Raw genomic sequence first — 21,042 nt, forward strand, 5'->3', positions numbered from 1 at the left:
GTAGAATGACCAGATGGAAACCACTTCTCAGTGGGCACTGGTCTGACGAAACCAAGATGGAACTCTTTGGCCTGAATGCCAAGCGTCACGTCTGGAGGAAACCTGGCCCCATCCCTACGGTGAAGCATGGTGGTGGCAGAATCATGCTGTGGGGATGTTTCGGGCGGCAGGGACTGGGAGACTACTCAGGATCGAGGCAAAGATCAACAGAGCAAAGTACAGAGATCCTCGATGAAAACCTGCTCCAGAGCACTAAGGACCTCAGACTGGGTCAAAGGTTCACCTTCCAACAGGACAACAACCCTAAACACACAGCCAAGACAACGCAGGAGTGGCTTTGGGACAAGTCTCTGAATGTCCTTGAGTGGCCAGCCAGAGCCCGGACTTAAACCTGATCGAACATCTCTGGAGAGACCTGAAAATAGCTGTGCATTAATGCTCCCCATCCAACCTTACATAGCTTGAGAGGATCTACAGAGAAGAATGGAAGAAACTCCCCTAATACAGGTGTGCCAAGCTTGTAGCGTCATACCCAAGAAGACTCAAGGCTGTAATCTCTGCCAAGGTGCTTCAACAAAGTACTGAGTAAAGGGTCTGAATACTTATGTAAATGTAATATTTCAGTTTTTTATTTTAAATAAGTTAGCAAAAAAACAAAACATGTGCTTTGTCATTATGGTGTATTGTCTGTAGATTGATGAGGGGAAAAAAACGATTTTATCAATTTTAGAATAAGGCTAAAAAATCATTTTGAACTATCATCCAACTTGGAATTCCATTTCGGAAGCTCAGGCATCTTTCGAGAGCTCCGACTTTCCGACCTGAAAATCACTTACGTGTTTCCTAGGCTAATATTTCCACAGCCAACTTCTTCATTTTTAATTTAGGCCTATGCACCTCACGGGCCACTGCTCATTTTCAACATCTAGTCCTACACCCAAAGTAGGCTAACACATTTAGGGTGTGGTTTGTTGGATTATTTAATGATTCGGATTATTATTTTTTTCAGCTGTGTTTAATGACGGTTTTCACGAAGATACATTTGCCTACACAAACTGTATTAGGCTAAAGTTGGTCTATTGCGATGCTAATTTTAAGAAGTCAGAATAGGCAACAAGTGTGAGTAAGCATTTTGCATTAAGGTAAGACATGGCACAACATCACCATGCAAAGGGTGGGGTTTATCATTGTGCCACATATGTTCATTAGAATAGAGATAAATGATACATCTGGAAAGCCATGCAGTAATCATGAACGTGGGCATGATGATGTTACAGGTCCTCAATTCATCCAGAGTGAACCACACTTGAATTATTCAAATCTTAATTCAATTTAGCTGGATCGTCTTTTAAATAGGCTCATGTTGTTTACACACAGCTCCCATCACAGCACATACATTTTTTGGAGAAAGCGCACGTGTAGTTGCCGAACGTTGCAGCTAGAAATGAACTGAATAGAGCCGATGTGATTCCTTATTGTACATGTCAGAGAGGCATATTTGTTCTAAAGAGCCTATTTCTATCTGAACGTTCCAAAACGCCCAGCAGGTACCGCAATGTAGCCTACGCCCTCTGGCGAAGGAGTTTGATTATTACACCACACTTATTTCCAATGCACCCTATTTTAATCAGAATCATATCTGGTGACAATTCCGAATGCACTGTTGAGTAATTGTATGTCCGAAATCAATTTTTTTTCTATAAGCTTAATTATTGGACAAATTGTAATGAAATAGCTTCTTGTTGGTCATTCTGTAGATGTTTGTATTTCTTTTTTCAACCCCACGTTTTTATGATGGCATTGTGTCAAGCGCCCCTGTGGTGTGTGCGCCATGAATAACCTTATGAATTTACAGGATGCAAATGCTGTTGCCAGTGTCGAAGCTGTAGGGCATTTTCTCTTTTGTCCAGTAGTGGATTTTCCTCCACCCCGTGTAGTAGGACACATCCCTTCATAGCGACCACGGCTGCTGTCACCAACACCACAGCGCCGATGCTATCATAGGAGGACTGGATGACAATCTCTTTCGCCTATTAGGACATTGGATTTGAAAGACAGCTATCAGCCATTTTATCGTCGGTAAACTTACGCTCTTTCTATCCCTTTTCATTTTGAACAATGCCTTCATGAAGTAGGTTTACAAAAGCTAAATACGCCAGGTTTGGATAAGATAACAGTGGCTTTTATTGACGCCAGTTTCCTGCTTTCGCACTCAATTCTAGCGTGTGACGACAGGGATGCGGAGTTTGGGGAAAGCAAATAAACTGGGTCGCATTTTTAACTATTTACACGATTTATCAGTCTACTGCACGCTAAACTGTTACATCAAATAGTTTCTTTAATTTTCCAGAAACTACACGCAGTAGCCAGTGATTGTGTTTTTATTAGGGAGTGAGTATCATTCTTAAGCCCCCCCCCTTAAATTTCCTGATGTGGCAAAGCTGGTGAAATGACCAGAAATCGGTTTTAAATCACAAACAAGAGGTCGAATAGAAGGTCCTATATTGCTACATGGAATCTGGAACTACAAATTCAGTGTAGATAAAGTGATGATCGATGTTATTGTACAGATACAATGTTGCTGATGGGCCACATTCCCAATGTTGACATGTAGGCAGTGATTTTCTCATTTTGTTGACACATGGCTATCAAAAGAAGTTGTACTACTAGCTAGTGCCAGGTGCATCAGCTTACCAAAGCATACAGGAAGCACACAGACAAGTCTCAGTTTGAGAGAGGTAAGTTACAATGTTCATTCAATGTTTCATTTAGTTTCATATGAATAGTTACCTACTTTCTATGTATATAAATTCACTGTGACTTTTGTTATTAAAATAATGCTATGCTACTGTTATAATGGGTATTAGTTAAGATAATGGTCCATTATATCAGTAGTCTAACTAATACGGTGACTCAAATATAGTAGGCTGCCCTACAATGCAAGCACATGCCATAAACCATTTTTTTGTTTCCTGAATCTGTAAGTCATATCTTAAAATAGCCTACCATTTTTGAATGGTGCATTTATTGTGCAAATTCAATTGAAGGAAAGACTCAAATCATTTTGATGGAAATACAGGTTCATTCAGAAAATGGGACATGTCAATAAAATGTGTTCCGTTGACTTGACATCTTAGGTATGTTGTAAAACAACTTTTAGCTTTCTATGCCTTTCCATTCTCAAGGAACATTTTAATTATGTTGGTTCGTTGTCCTTACTGTACTGTATCATAGAAAATAGTACTAACAGAGTAGAACACTCCTGATTGGGTCTTTCTCACAACTCACATTTGACCAAAAAAAGCATAGTTTTTCCGGAAATATCATTTTTCACGAAATATCCTCCTTAAATCACTGAGATTAGGATCTGTACTTATCTATTTCATAATTATTATACATTTTACCACAATCAATGCAAAAATTCTCATTATTGCAATAGTTTAAAAGTCCCAAAAAGTAATAAACACATTTTTTTTGTACCCCCTTTTTCTCCGCTATTTCGATTTTGTCTTCTCGCTTTAACTCCCCAATGGGCTCGGGAGGCAAAGGTCGAGTCATGCGTCCTCCAAAATATGACTTGCCAAACCGCGCTTTTTAACACCCGCCCGGAAGCCAGACGCGCCAATGTGTCAGAGGAAACACCGTTCAACTGACGACCGAGGTCAGGCTGCAGGCACTCGGCCTGCAATAAGGAGTAGCTAGAGCGTGATGAGCCAAGTAAAGCCCCCCCGGCCAGGCAAAACACATTTTTCACAAAAATTACCCCAAAAAACACAAGAAATGGATGATCAAGCTTTTTAAAGTTTCTAAAACAATACATGTATTACTAGTGAGAAGCAATGTGGTATGTTGTTTAAGTACATTTTTGTGAACTGAGTCTTTTAAACAAAATATCACAGATGAGACAAAACTGTTCACCTGTCCCTTTAAGGGCGGGATGTTACCGTGGTAATGCGACTCGAGTCATGTTTGTGCCTGTGAGATTGAGAGTCTGACTAGTAGCTACATTGTCTTCTCATCCCTAACATTTGAAACTCATAACTTTGAAAAACAACCTAGTTTGTGAACAAAACAATGTAAATAGCCAAGAAACACAAGGACAAAGTCTCACTTAAGTAGACTTTCGTTTCAAGTAAATTAGACCAACTTTTATACCCGTGCCAGCGCTACTAAAAATAAAATATTCACTCAGTTCATCAGGTGTGCCACAGCCCCCAGCCAGGCAGTGTTGCAGCGCTGTGTGGGTTAAAGACGCTGCATGATCAATCTGACATCTGTATGGGCCTTGCAGCATTTACGATGATATGGCCTCTGCACGAGTCAGGGCATTCATACTTCTTGCGCTCCACCGAGAAACGCAGAGCTGTTGTTTAGGAAGTGAGTTTGTGTTTATACAGGACCTCTCGCCCTCACCTTCCAACCAATCATGTCAATGCGGAGCTGTACTGAGCCCTCCACGCTCTACATTTTTTTAGAAGTGCATGGCGATGTGGTACGGAGCTCAATTTGGCCTCTGCGTGCCATACTGGCGCCTCCGACCACGTTTTCAGATCAAGCATAAATTGTCTCTTACCTGCCAATGCCAAAATCTACCTTAATTTGACTGGTGGTGGGTGTTTATTTTAGGCCCTGTTAAAAACGAACTTGTCATTTAGAAAACAGCCTATGTGGGGTTAATATGAGTCAGTAACATCTATTCTACTGTCAAAATGTACTACAAAGTGTAAATAGGATAATTTTGTTCATAAAATCAGTCTTGTCCAAAACAGAGTTTTGTGAGACTTGTGGTCATTACTGCATCACAACGTAAATGAAGGTTGGGTTTGTTTCAACCCTACCCACATGCCCACAGCTGGCAGCAGCAAGTAATCATAAATTCGGAGTGCAGCTGCTCCTGACCAGATCAAAATGCCTGTGGTAAATTTGGGTTGACTTTGGATAGCCATATAAGGCTATTTTGGGACCATCTGTAAATTACACAACGTACATGGGATAATATGTTAAAATTCCAACAGCTCCAAATTTCAATGACTTAAAGACCTCAAACCTACTATACATTGTAGAAATGTATTTACAAATTGAAAGTGTTTCATGAGAAGTTGTGCAACATAAAAATATTGTCTCATTTGCATTGTGTAGTTTATTGATGATTTATTTATTAACTAGCCGGAGATAGGCTATCCAAAGTGAAACCAATTTTGCCAACCTCTCACATCAGCTGGAAAAAATTATTTGCCTAACTCTTTCCACCTGCGGACACGAGACACCAACATTAAACCACACCCCGAAACCAACTCACATTTGAAATCAGTAATGGGCACTAGCATTTCTTAATGAACTAAATCTAAAACGAGGCCAAATCAGGAATGCAGTCGCCCTTTAATGCAATTGACTAAAATATCCCTTACTTCAGTGTAAGTATAAGTGCTGTAATTACATGCATGTTTTTTCAAAAGTCAAAAGTGGATTTGAACGTAACACAGTGACTGTAAAAAAAAAATATATATATATATTATACAGTACCAGTCAAACGTTTGGACACACCTACTCATTCCAGGGTTTTTCTTTATTTTTACTATATTCTACATTGTAGAATAATAGTGAAGACATCAAAACTATGAAATAACACATCATGTAGTAACCAAAAAAGTGTTAAACAAATCTAAATCTATTTTATATTTGAGATTCTTCAAAATAGCCACCCTTTGCCTTGGTGACAGCTGTACAGGTAATATTAGCTTTGTGTAATAGGATTTGGATATTTGTGGTTGTAAGGTATTTTAGATGTATTTCCGAATTGAGTGTGAATGCAAACAGCACAACACATTATGCCTATAAAGTACCTAAATATGTGAGATACTGTCTTGGGATATCAAACAACAGTATAGGTAAGTGTGAAAACAGGTACACGTGTCAAAATGGGGGATATACTGGTGGGGTTGCTCTTTGCTGAAACATTAACTGCCGATTGTGGTTTAAAGTAAGTTAAATGTTTTTTATACACCCCGTATTTCTTGACAAACCTTACTTAATCAAATAACTGTTCTTTTACAAAAAATCTGTACAATCAGTTTATTAAGGAGTGGTCCTAGTAAATAAATAAAGTTACCAACACAGCCCCCCCATTGACTATACATTAGAATTAGCTTATTATCATTACTGAAATTACTGTTATCATTACCAAAACGGACCTAAATATGATGTGGTAATGAGAAATGTGTGTATCGGTTATGAGAGGCACATAGCTCAATTTTCATATTATAGGAGACAGCAATTATGAGTCAGCAAACAATTGACCACATCTCTAAAGCCCATTCATGCCAACATTCTGGTAAGGTAATGGTTCTCTGACATTTTACCAATTTTTGCTTTTTAGCCGTTTCGGTAATGAGAAGGCCAAGTGGGGTAAATGGGGTGTTTGAGAAAAATAACCTCATTCTGAAGGCAAACAAGCAAATAAAGTAATGAACTTGTGCTCATCTAAGGACAACTCCTCTAGATCAGTGGTTCCCAAACTTTTTATAGTCCCGTACCCGTTCAAACATTCAACCTCCAGCTGCATACCCCCTCTAGCACCAGGGCCAGTGCACTCTCAAATGTTGTTTTTTGCCATCATTGTAATCCTGCCACACACACACACTATACGATACATTTTATTAAACATAAGAATGAGTGTGAGTTTTTGTCACAACCCAGCTCGTGGGAAGTGATAAAGAGCTCTTATAGGACCAGGGCACAAATAATAATAATCAATAATTTTGCCCTTTATTTAAACACCATACAAATATAACACAGTATTTGTTCATCAAAAATTGTGAATAACTCACCACAGGTTAATGAGGAGGGTGTGCTTGAAAGGATGCACATAACTCTGCAGTGTTGGGTTGTATTGGAGTCTCAGTCTTTAATCATGTTCCACACACAGTCTGTGCCTGTATTTAGTTTTCATGCTAGTGGTTGCAAAGTGCATCAGTGTCTTAACAGCCGATTTGCCAAGGCAGGATACTCTGAGCGCAGCCCAATCCAGAAACCTGGCAGTGGCGTCTGATTAAATAACATTTTCACAGTACCGCAGGTTGCAATTTCGATGAGGCTCTCTTGTTCAGATATCGTAAGTGGACTGGAGGCAGGGCATGAAAGGGATAACGAATCCAGTTGTTTGTGTCATCCATTTCGGGAAAGTACCTGCGTAATTGCGCACCCAACTCACTCAGGTGCTTCGCTATATCACATTTGACATTGTCCGTAAGCTTGAGTTCATTTGCTCACACCTGTGTGTTGTTCTTGTTAATGCAGACAGAGAAGAGCTTCAACCTCTTAATCATAGCCTCAATTTTGTCCCGCACATTGAATATAGTTGCAGAGAGTTCCTGTAATCCTAGATAAAGATCATTCAGGAGAGAAAAACTTCACCCAGATAGGCCAGTCATGTGAGAAACTCGTCATCATGCAAGCGGTCAGACAAGTGAAAATTATGGTCAGTAAAGAGGACTTTAAATTCGTCTCTCAATTGCCCCTTGATAACAAGCGCACTTCTGTATGTTGTAAAAGCGTTACATGGCCATATCATTGCATAGTGCAGAAAATACCCAAGAGTTCAGGGGCCTTGTTTTAACAAAGGGCACCATTTTCACTGTAGTGTCCAAAACGTATTTCAAGCTGTCAGGCATTACCTTGGCAGCAAGAGCCTCTCGGTGGATGCTGCAGTCTACCCAAGTGGCGTCGGGAGCAACTGCTTGGACGCGCGTCACCACTCCACTATGTCTCCCTGTCATGGCTTTTGCAGCATCAGTACAGATACCAGCACATCTTGACCACCAAAGTCCATTTGGTTGTCCAGCTGTCCAGTACTTAAAAATATCCTCTCCTGTTGTCCTGGTTTCCAGTGGTTTGCAGAAGAGGATGTCTTCCTTAATTGACCACCCATAAACGTAACGGACATATACCAGGAGCTGTGCCAGGCCCGCCACGTCTGTTGACTCATCCAGCTGTAACGCATAGAATTCACTGGCTTGTATGCGAAGCAGTAATTGTTTCAAAACATCTCCTGCCATGTCACTTATGCGTCGTGAAACAGTGTTGTTTGATGGAGACATTGTATTGTTTTTTTGGCTTTTCCCCCAACATTGTCCCAGCCATATCCGTGGCAGCAGGAAGAATTAAGTCCTCCACACTAGTATGGGGCTTGTCTGTCCTAGCCACTCGGTAGCTCACCATATAAGACACTTCTAGCCCCTTCTTATTAATGGTATCTGTTGCTTTTATACATGTCTTACTACTCGAAGTCGTCTTAATTCTCACTCAAAAAAACCCTGTGGCTTATTTTTCAAATTGGCATGTTTTGTTTCTGAATGTCTGCGCAAGAGTGAAGGTTTCATCGAGTTGTGAGATAGTACTTTTGAACATATAACACACTGTGGCTGAGGAAAGGCACTACTCCCAATATAAGGGAACCACAAATCAACGTAGTTCTCATCATATTTGCGCCTCTTTGAAGGCCCAATGTCCCTGTCTGTTTTTTCGGTGCTTTCCCAGGAAAGGGGGCAGTAGCTCTTTGGCTGCATCCAATTCACAACTGTCAGTGTCCATGCTAGCTAGGCTAACAACAAATGTAGAATTATTGATGCTATCATTGGATGTGCTTGAGGAAGCAGAACAACTTGTGTCATCGACAGGTGCAGGTGTAGTACTGCTGGTAGTAGCAGTACTACCAGTAGAGCTTGTATGTGTCTATAAATGGATTGTTTGAAAATGTGAAGAATCCTTTTTTATTTTATTATGTGAATCACATTTTTATTTGGCGTACCCCCGACGGCATTGCGCGTACCCCAGTTTGGGAATACCTGCTTTAGATGATGCATCATGCATGGGTGAATACAACTTTATTTAAAAACGAATTGTTTTTACAGTGTTACGTAATTAGGCACGTCTACAGACACTGTGTTGTTACATAATACATCTAACAGTTTAATGTAAAATTCAACTAAAATACAATTTTTGTGAGTTAAGGACAAACTACAGCAACATATTTTGTTTAATTAAAATATGTTAGGCTTTCTAAAGTAAAATTGACCCGAGAATTTAATCCAGACACATTTCGGGTAATGAGAATTTTGGGTGAGAATGTACAAAATGCAGGCTAAAATATTGTACATTTATTGAAAATAAGACACATTGCCAAAAACTAGAAATCTAGTTGATTTTTCATGCATTAAGTTAGTCATGCTGTGTTCATGATCTGTGAGTGACTGAAGGCTTTCATGTCTCCTGTAATTGTATTTGAATCAGTGAATGTCGTTCCCATCTGCTTGAGCATTACTGCTTCTTGCAGAGAAAGTAAGAATCCAAAGTTTGAAAGTAGGAATCCAAACACATGAATGGTGAAATTTTCCATATTCATCATCTCCAGCAAAACCCCAATGTCAATGTACAGTCGTGGCCAAAAGTTTTGAGAATGACACAAATATTAATTTTCAAAGTCTGCTGCCTTGAGTTGTGTGATGGCAATTTGCATATACTCCAGAATGTTATGAAGAGTGATCAGATGAATTGCAATTAATTGCAAAGTCTCTCTTTGCCATGCAAATGAACTGAATCCCCCAAAAACATTTCCACTGCATTTCAGCCCTGCCACGAAAGGACCAGCTGACATCATGTCAGTGATTCTCTCGTTAACACAGGTGTGAGTGTTGACGAGGACAAGGCTGGAGATCAGTCTGTCATGCTGATTGAGTTCGAATAACAGACTGGAAGCTTCAAAAGGAGGGTGGTGCTTGGAATCATTGTTCTTCCCTGTCAATCATGGTTACCTGCAAGGAAACATGTGCCGTCATAATTTGCTTTGCACAAAAAGGGCTTCACAGGCAAGGATATTGCTGCCAGTAAGATTGCATCTAAATCAACCATTTATCGGATCATCAAGAACTTCAAGGAGAGCGGTTCAATTGTTGTGAAGAAGGCTTCAGGGCACCCAAGAAAGTCCAGCAAGCGCCAGGACTGTCTCCTAAAGTTGATTCAGCTGCGGGCTCGGGGCACCACCAGTACAGAGCTTGCTCAAGAATGGCAGCAGACAGGTGTGAGTGCATCTGCACGGGTGAATACAGTGAGGCGAAGACTTTTGGAGGATGGCCTGGTGTCAAGAAGGGCAGCAAAGAAGCCACTTCTCTCCAGGAAAAACATCAGGGACAGACTGATATTCTGCAAAAGGTACAGGGATTGGACTACTGAGGACTGGGGTAAAGTCATTTTCTCTGATGAATCCCCTTTCCGATTGTTTGGGGCATACCATCAGTCCTGTGTCATGCCAACATTAAAGCATCCTGAGACCATTCATGTGTGGGGTTGCTTCTCAGCCAAGGGAGGGGGCTCACTCACAATTTTGCCTAAGAACACAGCCATGAATAAAGAATGGTACCTACACATCCTCCGAGAGCAACTTCTCCCAACCATCCAGGAACAGTTTGGTGACGAACAATGCCTTTTCCAGCCTGATGGAGCACCTTGCCATAAGGCAAAAGTGATAACTAAGTGGCTCGGGGAACAAATATTTTGGGTCCATGGCTCCCAGACCTTAACTCCCCAGACCTTAATCCCATTGAGAACTTGTGGTCAATCCTCAAGAGGAGGGTGGACAAACAAAAACTCACAAATTCTGACAAACTCCAAGCATTGATTATGCATGAATGGGATGCCATCAGTCAGGATGTGGCCCAGAAGTTAATTGACAGCATGCCAGGGCGGATTGCAGAGGTCTTGAAAAAGAAGGGTCAACACTGCAAATATTGACTCTTTGCATCAATTTCATGTAATTCTCAATAGAAGCCTTTGACACGTATGAAATGCTTGTAATTATACTTCAGTATTCCATAGTAACATCTGACAAAAATATCTAAAGACACTGAAGCAGAAAACTTTGTGAAAATTAATATTTGTGTCATTCTCAAAACTTTTGGCCACGACTGTACACTACCGTTCAAAAGTTTGGGGTGAAAATATTTCAGAATTCTAACCACCTTTTTAAAAATATATTATTAAATACAGTTATTAACTGCAGAAATATGGTAATTTTACAGTCACTGACTTGAAGTAGTTTTTTTCCCCCTTCACATTAAAGTCAGCCTCAAGCAGTGTTAATTACATCTAGATTTCACACCATGTTCCCATTTTGTACTGTACACGATGGGTTTCCAAGGCAGCATCAAGCAGACTATCACTGCATATCACTGAGGAATGGAAAGGGTTTGAATGTATGGCAACATCTTGCTTTTCAATCTGTTGCAGTATCATAGTAATATTTGGATTGAAGAATAGAGGGAACCCAGATGATTAAATGCACTGCTGAAATATGCTAATTGACCAAGCTAGATAAAGCCCCATCAAGGATTTCATCTCAGCAAAATATGTCCATGACTCACCCTATTTTGCTGCTTGGTTACAAGCTGTCATAGCAACAGTAGCACATTTTCTGGGAGGCATGTTGAGCTATTTTGAAAAACCTGTTAGAATTTGATTGAGAGGCTGCTTTTGGAAGCTCTTGTGCTATGAAACAACAGAGAAACTATACGGCTGAAAAAGCGAAACAAATCCAATAGCCATACTTGTCATTCAAGTCAGGTTATAAGCCAAGCTCTTGACCATTTATATGACTACTACCGAGGGTAAGCTGTCTCTGTGGACAACATGAATGTGTCTCTCTCAGTGAGAGGTAACCTTATCGATCCAATGGTAATCATTACACAGCAGAGTCATGGCCATTAGCCAAGCTAAGGTTTCGCTCCTCTCGTCTCCAGTGGGCTATAATCTTGGGAGATGACAGATGGACACATTGGGAAGATTGGAACCTGTGACCCTGCAGTCTAAAGACACCATGGAGCAAGGCTTCAGCTTCAGCACACTGGTGAGTCTTGTCAGTCAGCGGTGAGGGTACTTAGGGTGGGGGGGGGGGGGTTAGGCAGGGAGGGGTGAGCTGTGTGTGGAGTGGGATAGGTAGAGGAAGAGGCAGTGTGAAAGGAGGAGCTAGAGGGCTCTTGTCATGGTAATCGAAGGATTCAAGGTTAGTATAGGAAGGCTGATGGAAGGCTGGGGTGAATTGAGTTTACTCTGTAGAGGATGTTTATGAGGGTCTGGGAAGGCGTGTGTGTGGGCTGTATTGACTTCTTCTGTAGAGTGGGGGGGGGGGGGGGGGGAGTGGGAATGGGTTAGTGGGTCTGGGGTGGTCCACTCCAACATTTTCCTCTGACTCACTCCCATTAGTATTCCCACTGCAGCTGCTTTGTCATTCAGACTCATCTCTCCATTCAGGGCCATCCCTCCATCCTGCGTTGGGAGAGATGGATGGAAGGAGAGAAGGAGGGATAGAGCGGATGTTAGCCTCTTCAGACTTTACTTCCGCTGCTCATGAATAGATGATTAGACAAAGGAGATGTTATTATCAAGCCCTCAAAAGAGAGAGTGCTCATGCCTGCTTCAACTGTCACTGCCAAAAGGATGTCTAAATTTGATACTTTGAGTGTCCAAACACTTCCCCCATTATTTTGCCCGTTATGTTCTGCGAGCAATGGTTCTGTCTGCAGTCTTCGTCAATTTCCCCCTGTGGAGTCCAGTAGAATCTTGATAAGACGCCCACATTCAGTAGTAACCTTATAGGAACTCTGCAGCAGCAGTGTCCAGTGTGTACTGTGCTGTGCTCATTAGTATGGTGCAGAGCAGGGCCGTTCAGGCCAAAGCGGGGGCTAGCATAGCAGCGGGCTCAGAGGGAGCAGGCTTCCGATCAGCTCCCCCCTCAATCCCCCCAACCCCCGCCCACTGAACCTGCACTGGCCGCCCTGTCCCAGTGAAGGATGAACAGTGATGATGTTGTCTGGTCATGTGACCACCTGGAGAGGGAGGGCTGGGAGACTACTGAGGGAGACAGCCCATGCTGATGCTAGCTGTTGTTTCAGAAGAAGCTACAGTAGTACTGCTGCTAGGGGTGATAGTGTTGCTGTGTCAGACTGTTGGCCTTAGGGTTTTTCTGGTACTGATGCAATGTTAGTGATAAATGTGTTGTTTTAGGCCCTGGGGTGTAGAAAGAGGTATTCTAATGCTGGTGTTGATAACCAGGTTGACTTAGTTCTATCCTAACCTTATCCATTAGTTGGGAAAATGCAATAATAGCCTTTGATCAGTTTCTAGGGACATCTACTACACTCCGATGCTTGTACTTTGACTCCTAAGTTGACCTCTATGACTGCTCTGCCCGTGTCCTCTCGGACTCTAACCCTGGTGTTTGAACGTTGATCTCTGATCCCGGTGGCCTTTGACCCCCAACAGAAGAAGCTGGCGGCCGAGCCGGACCACACGGACGTGAGCCTGACGGCGGCAGAGCGCGTGCGGGCCCTGAGCAAGATGGGCTGCAGCATCGAGATCAACGAAGAGATCACGCCACGCCGCTACTTCCGGTCCGGGGTGGAGATGGAGCACATGGCCGCCGTGTACCTGGAGGAGGGCAGCCTGGAGAATGCCTACGTCCTCTACAACAAGTTCATCACGTAAGGAGAGAGAGAGAGTATCTTATACCTGTGTCTAGACTAGGGCCAATGATAGCCCAAAGGTATGCTAGTACTACACTCTATGTCCAATGTACTAATGGCAGATCAAGTACAGTATCTGATGATTAATGCACTACTGTAATCTGTCTAACCACCCACTATCTCTCTGTTGTGTTCTAGTCTGTTTGTCGAGAAACTCCCCAGCCATCGAGACTACCAGCAGTGCAGTGTGCCTGAGAAACAGGTGATAATAAAGGTAAGCCCTTGGGCTTCTGTTTTAAGTGGACCCATGTGGTGCTCAGCCCTGCGGAAAGCTCATTAACATCAGGGCTTATTAGCCTGGCTGGAGGGATGGAGAGAGGTGTCGAGGGATGGAGAGAGGAGTGGCAGGGTGGTACGAGGGCCCTGTCTGTCTGGCTGAGTGGTAGGCTACTTAGTGGGTGCCTCATACTTAGTGGGGGGGGGGTTTCAGGTCTGCTTTGATTTAAGTGATGTATGTAAAGGTAAGCGAGTCCAAGGTCAGCTCAGGCACAGCACGAGTTTAGAAAGGGCTGTAGATAACCTTTTGTGGACAAACAATAGAAGCGCCACTACGATCTATTAAGAACTTTGAAATGGTAGATGAATGGCTCATCGTTTTTCTGTTCTTCATGTAATGATTTGGCCCACTCTTATTGACCATTGGAGCTGCAAAGTACCACGGCTAGTGGAAGAAAGTAAGTCCCTGCCTGCACTCACACAGTTGATTTTATTCTCAGAAGTTGCAAGATGTCGCATTTCCGCGGAAAGATCAATTGAAGAAGCTCCTCCACGAGAAGTACAACAAGGAACATACAGAGTATCTCAAAAGTCAGGTAAGGTTTAGCACCCAAACCTTTCGTGACATTCCTTGAGATTAGCTAGGAGACTGGCTGGGAGCACAATGTGTGGCTCTAAGCCCAGTGCTAGTGTGCAACGCCTGTTCATATTAGTTACAGTGTGGTATTTGTATCACTTGTTCGGCGAATGTGAATGCTTCAATGCAGCAGTTTGTAGTTACATTTGTAGTTTGCGATAAGTAGTGACGAGGTATGTTAGGAGTAAGATCATGTATATATCAACAAATTGTACTAATATTAAAATGGCACAGATCTGAAGTGTGTCTGCATCTTTGGTTTGTGCGTGCACGTGCGTGTTCATGTGTGCACTCGTTCGTATGCGTGTGCAGAGCCAGGCGGTGGTGGCGGATTGCTGCGGCCAGCAGCTGCAGAAGATGTCTCTGGTTGAGCAGGAGAGGCAGAGGGTGGCGCAGCTGCGCAGGATGCAGATGGAGTCGGAGCAGTTCCGCTACTTCGAGGACCAACTGCGCAGACAGGAGCTGGCCAATCGCAGAGACGAGGCGGTCGCTAAAGTGCCTGAACAAACGGACGGCTCCTGCCTGTCCCACTCCTCCAAGAACCATGTTCGTCTCGACCCAAACCGCAATAAACAGCTTCTCCCCAGCAGCAAGCCAGCAGCTACACTGGCTGGCGTACATAGTGAGTGTCCTGCTCCCATTAGTATATAACATCTAGGTTCTATATTTTCGATTGAGTGATTGTTACTCAGAGACTATCCATTAGTAAGGTAATGGGGAAGTCAATAATGAGGTATATTAATAGATGGTGTATATATTTGAGCTGGTTAGTCACTGTTGATGCATGTTTTTGTGTTGTATGAGCCACACTGATGGACATCCTGTTATTGTTGTTACACATACTGTGCTTAAGTGTGGTGTGTGTGTGTGTGTGTGTGTGTGTGTGTCCATACAGATCAACGGGTTGAGGGCCTGAGGCGGGTGGGCATTCCTAGAGACCTGACCTACAGGTTTTTACTGCTAGCCGACAGTAACACAGCCAGGGGAATAGAGACATGCGGGGTGCTCTGTGGAAAACTGGTAAGACATGCTCTGCTCTGCGCACAAACATTGATCGATTTTATTTGTCGACAAACTGCCAGTTTCTTTGGGGAAAGTCAAACTTGCCAGGCTGCTGTTTACCTTATCTAAGCAAACTGTCGGAGACACCATTTTTACTCAGTGCCGTTCCATCTGCAAACAATAGTTATGTCGAGTAGGAGGAGAGCGTTGCCAATGTAAGGTGTTCAAAGTTGATTGTAGTTGCTACAGTATTTGCTCTCATTTTATGATGTACTGTATGTCATGTGCATGCTTCAGATTGCTGTGTGTAGGTGGGTGTGCTAAATCCTGCAAAATAGCAATAACAGCACCTCAGTGCCAGTAGACTTATGCACAGTTATTAGCGACTATGTTGTGCATTGTAATGCATTAACTCATAGGAAGTGTTACCTTTGTCTCTTCCAGACTCAAAACGAGTTCATGCTGACCCATGTGGTGGTGCCCAAACAGTCAGCCGGCCCAGACTACTGTGATATGGAGAACGTGGAGGAGCTCTTTAGTTTCCAGGACCACCACAACCTACTAACTCTGGGCTGGATCCATGTGAGTCGACACTACACACACACCTCCACACATACAGTTGAAGTCGGAAGTTTGATACACCTTAGCCAAATACATTTAAACTGAGTTTTTCACAATTCCTGACATTTAATCCTAGTAAAAATCCCCTGTCTTAGGTCAGTTAGGATCACCACTTTATTTTAAGAATGAGAAATGTCAGAATAATAGTAGAGAGAATGATTTATTTCAGCTTTTATTTCTTTCATCACATTTCCAGTGTGTCAGAAGTTTACATACACTCAATTAGTATTTGGTAGCATTGCCATTAAATTGTTTAACTTTGGTCAAACTTTGTTGGAAAAATTACTTGTGTCATGCACAAAGTAGATGTCCTAACCGACTTGCCAAAACTATAATTTGTTAACAAGAAATTTGTGGAGTGGTTGAAAAACAAGTTGTAATGACTCCAACCTAAGTGTATGTAAACTTCCGACTTCAACTGTATGCGCAAGCGCACACACACATGTACACACACAGATGCACTCAAACATGCACATATACACATACATACACACTTATGCACTCACATACACACACACACGCACACACACACACACAGAACCATGTGCGCGCACACTTACCCACCCCCACCCTTTAATTTGCATAATCAAATATCACTATAGAAACCAGGTCCATTGGTTCAGATGTCAAAGTTAATCATAGACCTGCCTTCTGAGTCTGTGCCAGGGATGTTTCTAGGAGTTGAGGACATTGGGAGCTTAGCCCAAAACCAGAGGGGGCATCCTCCCCCGGAAGAAGACATTTTTTTATTTCAACAGCATAAATGCATCAATCTGGTACACTTTGAGATAAACATTGAGAGATTTACTAAAATATACGAATAATAGAGTACCAGTCAAAAGTTTGGACACACCTACTCATTCAAGGTTTTTTCTTTATTTTTACTATTTTCTACATTGTAGAAAATAAAATGATCCCTTATGGAAAAAAACATGTTTTCATGTGAAGTTAATGTGATAACGTGACAACATGTAAAGCAATTTGATAAAATTAAATCACATGTGAAGGGTTCCAAAAACACATCTTCACATGTGAAATCATGTGATTTTTCCAAATCAAATCTAACTTTATTTCTCACATGCGCCGAATACAACATGTGTAGACGTTACAGTTAAGTGCTTACTTACAAGCCCTTAACCAACAGTGCAGTTCAAGAAAGAGTTAAGAAAATATTTACCAAATAAACTAAAGTAAAAAATAATAAAAGTAACACTAAAATAACAATAACGAGGCTATATACAGGGGGTACTGGTACAGAGTCAATGTGCGGGGGTACAGGTTAGTCAAGGTAAGTTGTACATGTAGGTAGGGGTGAAGTGACCATGCATAGATAATAAACAGCAAGTAGCAGCAGTGTAAAAAATAAATGGGGGGGGTCAATGTAAATAATCCAGTGGCCATTTGGTTAATTGTTCAGCAGCCTTATGGCTTGGGGCTAGAAGCTGTTAAAGAGCCTTTTGGTCCTAGACTTGGCGCTCTGGTACCGTTTGCCGTGGGATAGCACATGTGAAATCATGTGGTTTTTCTGTAAGAGATAGCCAATCATAAGGAACAGAAATTGTCCCACTGAATTATATCAGCTGATGTGGAAGCAAGAAATTAAACAGAAAATCTCCTGAAGACAACAAAGTATAGCATAAATGTACCCAGGGCTACACTCTACCCAAATTATGTCTATGAATTTTTTCCCACTCAAATAAAACGTTTACTTTTGGGTTCACAATCTCTTATTTTCCATGTGCCATCTTAATCCAAATGTGTGCGTGTTCAGTTACAAGGTTGTTAGCTAAAAGGTAACATGACTGAACAGCTTGTTTGTTATAAAACAAATAGGCTAGTAAGCGGCCTGCGAGTAACCTAGTTTTAAAGCTGCCCGGGACATTTTATTTATCCAATACTTCCCGCGAATTCATAATAGAAAAAAAAAACAAGATACTGTACCTCCGGTAAAACGGATTGTATCTTTTTGAATGGTTTGGGCTACCGACACACGGTTTTCACTAAATTAATGATAAAACCATGACAGTCACAAAACTGAGCTCTTGCCTAGCGTGTAAGTGATGCGCCGTTTATGGAAACTTATATCAGACTTACAGCCTGCAATTTCGAAATTCTTTGACCATCAAAAGGTTTGGGACTTGACCAAAAACATTCAGGGCTGCAGCCCCGGGAGCCCAGGTCTAATAACTTCTAACATGGGAGTTATACAGTGGAGGGTCAGACTGAAATCTAGTTCCACTGATTTTGGGGAATAAACATAATCTGCAAATATCAGATATAACACCTAACATATTTCTGACACAGTTCCATTATCTCCAACCAACTCTTCTGTTGCTCTCCTCTGCCCTCAGACCCATCCCACCCAGACGGCCTTCCTGTCCAGTGTTGACCTGCATACACACGGCTCCTACCAGCTCATGCTGCCTGAAGCCATCGCCATCGTCTGCTCGCCCAAACACAACGAGTGAGTCCCTGTCCCTGTCTGCTAGAAGGAGTAAGCCTGCTGATGCTAACGCTAAAGAAAACCAATCCATGCAATGTGGGTGGTATCAAATAGTTTATTCAGTAGGGAGCAATGTTACCGGAAATGCGTGATGTAGAACCGACATGAGGATTCTCTGTGATGTGGAAGAATGGGTTGTGTCAGTTCTATACTTAACATCTCTATCTAATTCTACACAGCTCTAAATGTTCTACCTCACTGAATAAGCCTCAGGCATAAGTTCAGAACTCAGATGACTAACCTAATGTAGGCCTTACAGTTGCTTGGCTGGAAGACGCTCTAGTTTTACCAGATGAATGTCATGACTTCCTTTGGCCATGAGCCCTACTGTATATAGACAAGTCCTGTGTCTGTGGTCTGTGTGTTGCAGTACGGGAGTGTTCAGACTCACCAGCTCTGGGATGGGGGAGGTCGCTGGCTGCAGACTGAAGGGCTTTCACCCACACTCCAAGGACCCGCCGCTCTTTAGCGTAAGTAATACACACAGACATCCTCCCAGCAGACAGAGAGGCCTCACTGCCTCCGCAGCCTCCCTCTTATTCAGCACAGTCACAAATAGAGCTTGTGTGTATTATTGTGTGTGTGTGTGTGTGTGTGTGTGTGTGTGTGTGTGTGTTCATGTCGAATCCCCGAGCTGACAAGGTAAAAATCTGTCATTCTGCCCCTGAACAAGGCAGTTAACCCACTGTTCCCCGGTAGGCTGTCATTTTAAATAAGAATTTGTTCTTAACTGACTTGCCTAGTTAAATAAAGGTCAAATAAAAAATATGTCCCTCTATTCATGGTTGTGCTTCTCCACTGTTGTTGTTAGTTAACCTGAGAATTAAACAAGGCCTTTTCTATTTTCAGATCTGTAGGCATGTTGTTATAAAGGACTCGAAAACAACAGTGCTGGACCTCCGGTGACAGCGAGGGGAAGACAAGACACCCACAACCCTCACCATCACAAACTGGAACTCCTATTTATTTTTTTATTTAACCTTTATTTAACTAGGCAAGTCAGTTCAGAAAATATTCTTATTGACAATGACGGCCTACCGGGGGACAGTGGGTTAACTGCCTTGTTCAGGGGCAGAATGACAGCTTTTTACCTTGTCATCTCGGGGATTCGATCTAGCAACCTTTCGGTTACTGGCCCAACGCTCTAACCACTTAGGCTACCTGCCGCCCCATTTTTACCTTTGTTTACAATGAAGGCTTTTGTATTTTTTTTTTTTTTTTGAGATGAGCTACTGTGAATTGAAACTGCTTTGCAACACAATGATGTGAGCTATGGAATTGTTCTAATGGTGTTGTTTTATCAACTCTTTATCCACTTTAAGTATGGTTTTTTTTTGGGGGGGGGGGGGCTTTTTGATAGCTTGGCTTGACAATTTTGGCAGAGGGGAGTTTTTGAGGCAGAGAGTCTTTCTGCTTGTCAGATTTGATGTGAAATTCTCCAGAGAGAACTATTTTAGCACGCAGGCTTACTGTAAATGGCCTTAGGTGTTTCAGTGTGAGAACAACTGGCTGAGAATAAAGTGTGTGTGGGAGCAGGTGTGTGTGTTATATGAATGAATACATGAATGATAGTCTCCCATGACGGTATCCTTACCCTTAACTTTCTCGGTACAGGATACAACAGACAAGACTTGAGAGACACAATTATACAGTATTTACACAATTGGTTACATACGCAGATATTCAACAAATGAACAAACCTTTTTTTTTAAACGCAATATAAAATGGACTGATTGAATTGTGATGGCTCTATGTGGTTTAGGAAGTTTCATGTTGTCTTTTTAGTCTTAGTTATAATAGATTACATTTGGCCAGTTGGATTTTAGCCTTGACATTTTTGCATTATTTGTGAGTCTTGATTTATCTTGAAGTGCTGACCTAAAAGAAAAGCGTAACTCATCGAGGTGGAATGTCTTGTGCGGGGAGGAACAAACCGAAGTGCTCAAAGAATTATTGACTTAAGAAAGTATTCATACCCCTTGACTTCTTCAAAATATTGTTGTTACAGCCTGAATTCAAAATGGATTCAATAGATTTGTGTCACCCATCTATAAACAATACCCCATAATGACAAAGTGAAAACGGAAAAAAAATTGCGACGGTATTGAAAAAAATATATATCTAATTTACATAAGTATTCACAGAGCTGAGTCAATACTTTGTATCGCGATTTGTATCGCGATTACAGCTTTGTGTTGTCTTGGGTATGTCTGTATCACCTTTGCACATCTAGATTTGGGGATTTTCTCCCATTATTCCATGCAGAATTTCTCCAGCTCTGTTAAATTTGTTTTGGAGCGGCATTGAAAAGCAATCTTTCCACAAGTCTTTCCACAGATTTTCAATGGGATTCAAGTCTGGGCTTTAGCTGGGCCACTCAAGGACTTTCACATTCTTGTTCTGAAGCCATTCAAACGTTGCTTTGGCTGTATGCTTGGTGTCATTGTCCTGTTGGAATGTAAATCTTCACACCAGTCTAAGGTTGTTTGCAC

The 21,042-nt window shown here is 42.0% G+C and overlaps 1 protein-coding gene across 2 annotated transcripts; it reads left to right on the top strand.

Annotated features, from left to right (window-relative positions):
• The first annotated feature begins 1,964 nt into the window (after positions 1-1,964).
• On the top strand, positions 1,965-19,587 carry LOC120029814 (AMSH-like protease). 2 transcript variants are annotated; one of them, XM_038975099.1, is made up of 11 exons: positions 1,965-2,079; positions 11,790-11,896; positions 13,312-13,529; positions 13,710-13,785; positions 14,288-14,383; positions 14,737-15,046; positions 15,320-15,444; positions 15,871-16,008; positions 18,399-18,511; positions 18,921-19,020; positions 19,400-19,587. In XM_038975099.1, exons 2-11 carry the CDS (start codon positions 11,816-11,818, stop codon positions 19,454-19,456), a joined length of 1,314 nt encoding a protein of 437 aa, XP_038831027.1. In that variant the 5' UTR covers positions 1,965-2,079; positions 11,790-11,815; the 3' UTR covers positions 19,457-19,587. The 2 variants fall into 2 exon arrangements, with proteins under 2 accessions (XP_038831027.1, XP_038831028.1); XM_038975100.1 differs by lacking the exon at positions 1,965-2,079 and adding an exon at positions 2,491-2,738.
• The last annotated feature ends 1,455 nt before the right edge of the window (positions 19,588-21,042 follow it).

The sequence above is a fragment of the Salvelinus namaycush genome, chromosome 35 (genome assembly GCF_016432855.1).
Source record: "Salvelinus namaycush isolate Seneca chromosome 35, SaNama_1.0, whole genome shotgun sequence".
Classification (NCBI taxonomy): Eukaryota; Metazoa; Chordata; class Actinopteri; order Salmoniformes; family Salmonidae; genus Salvelinus; species Salvelinus namaycush.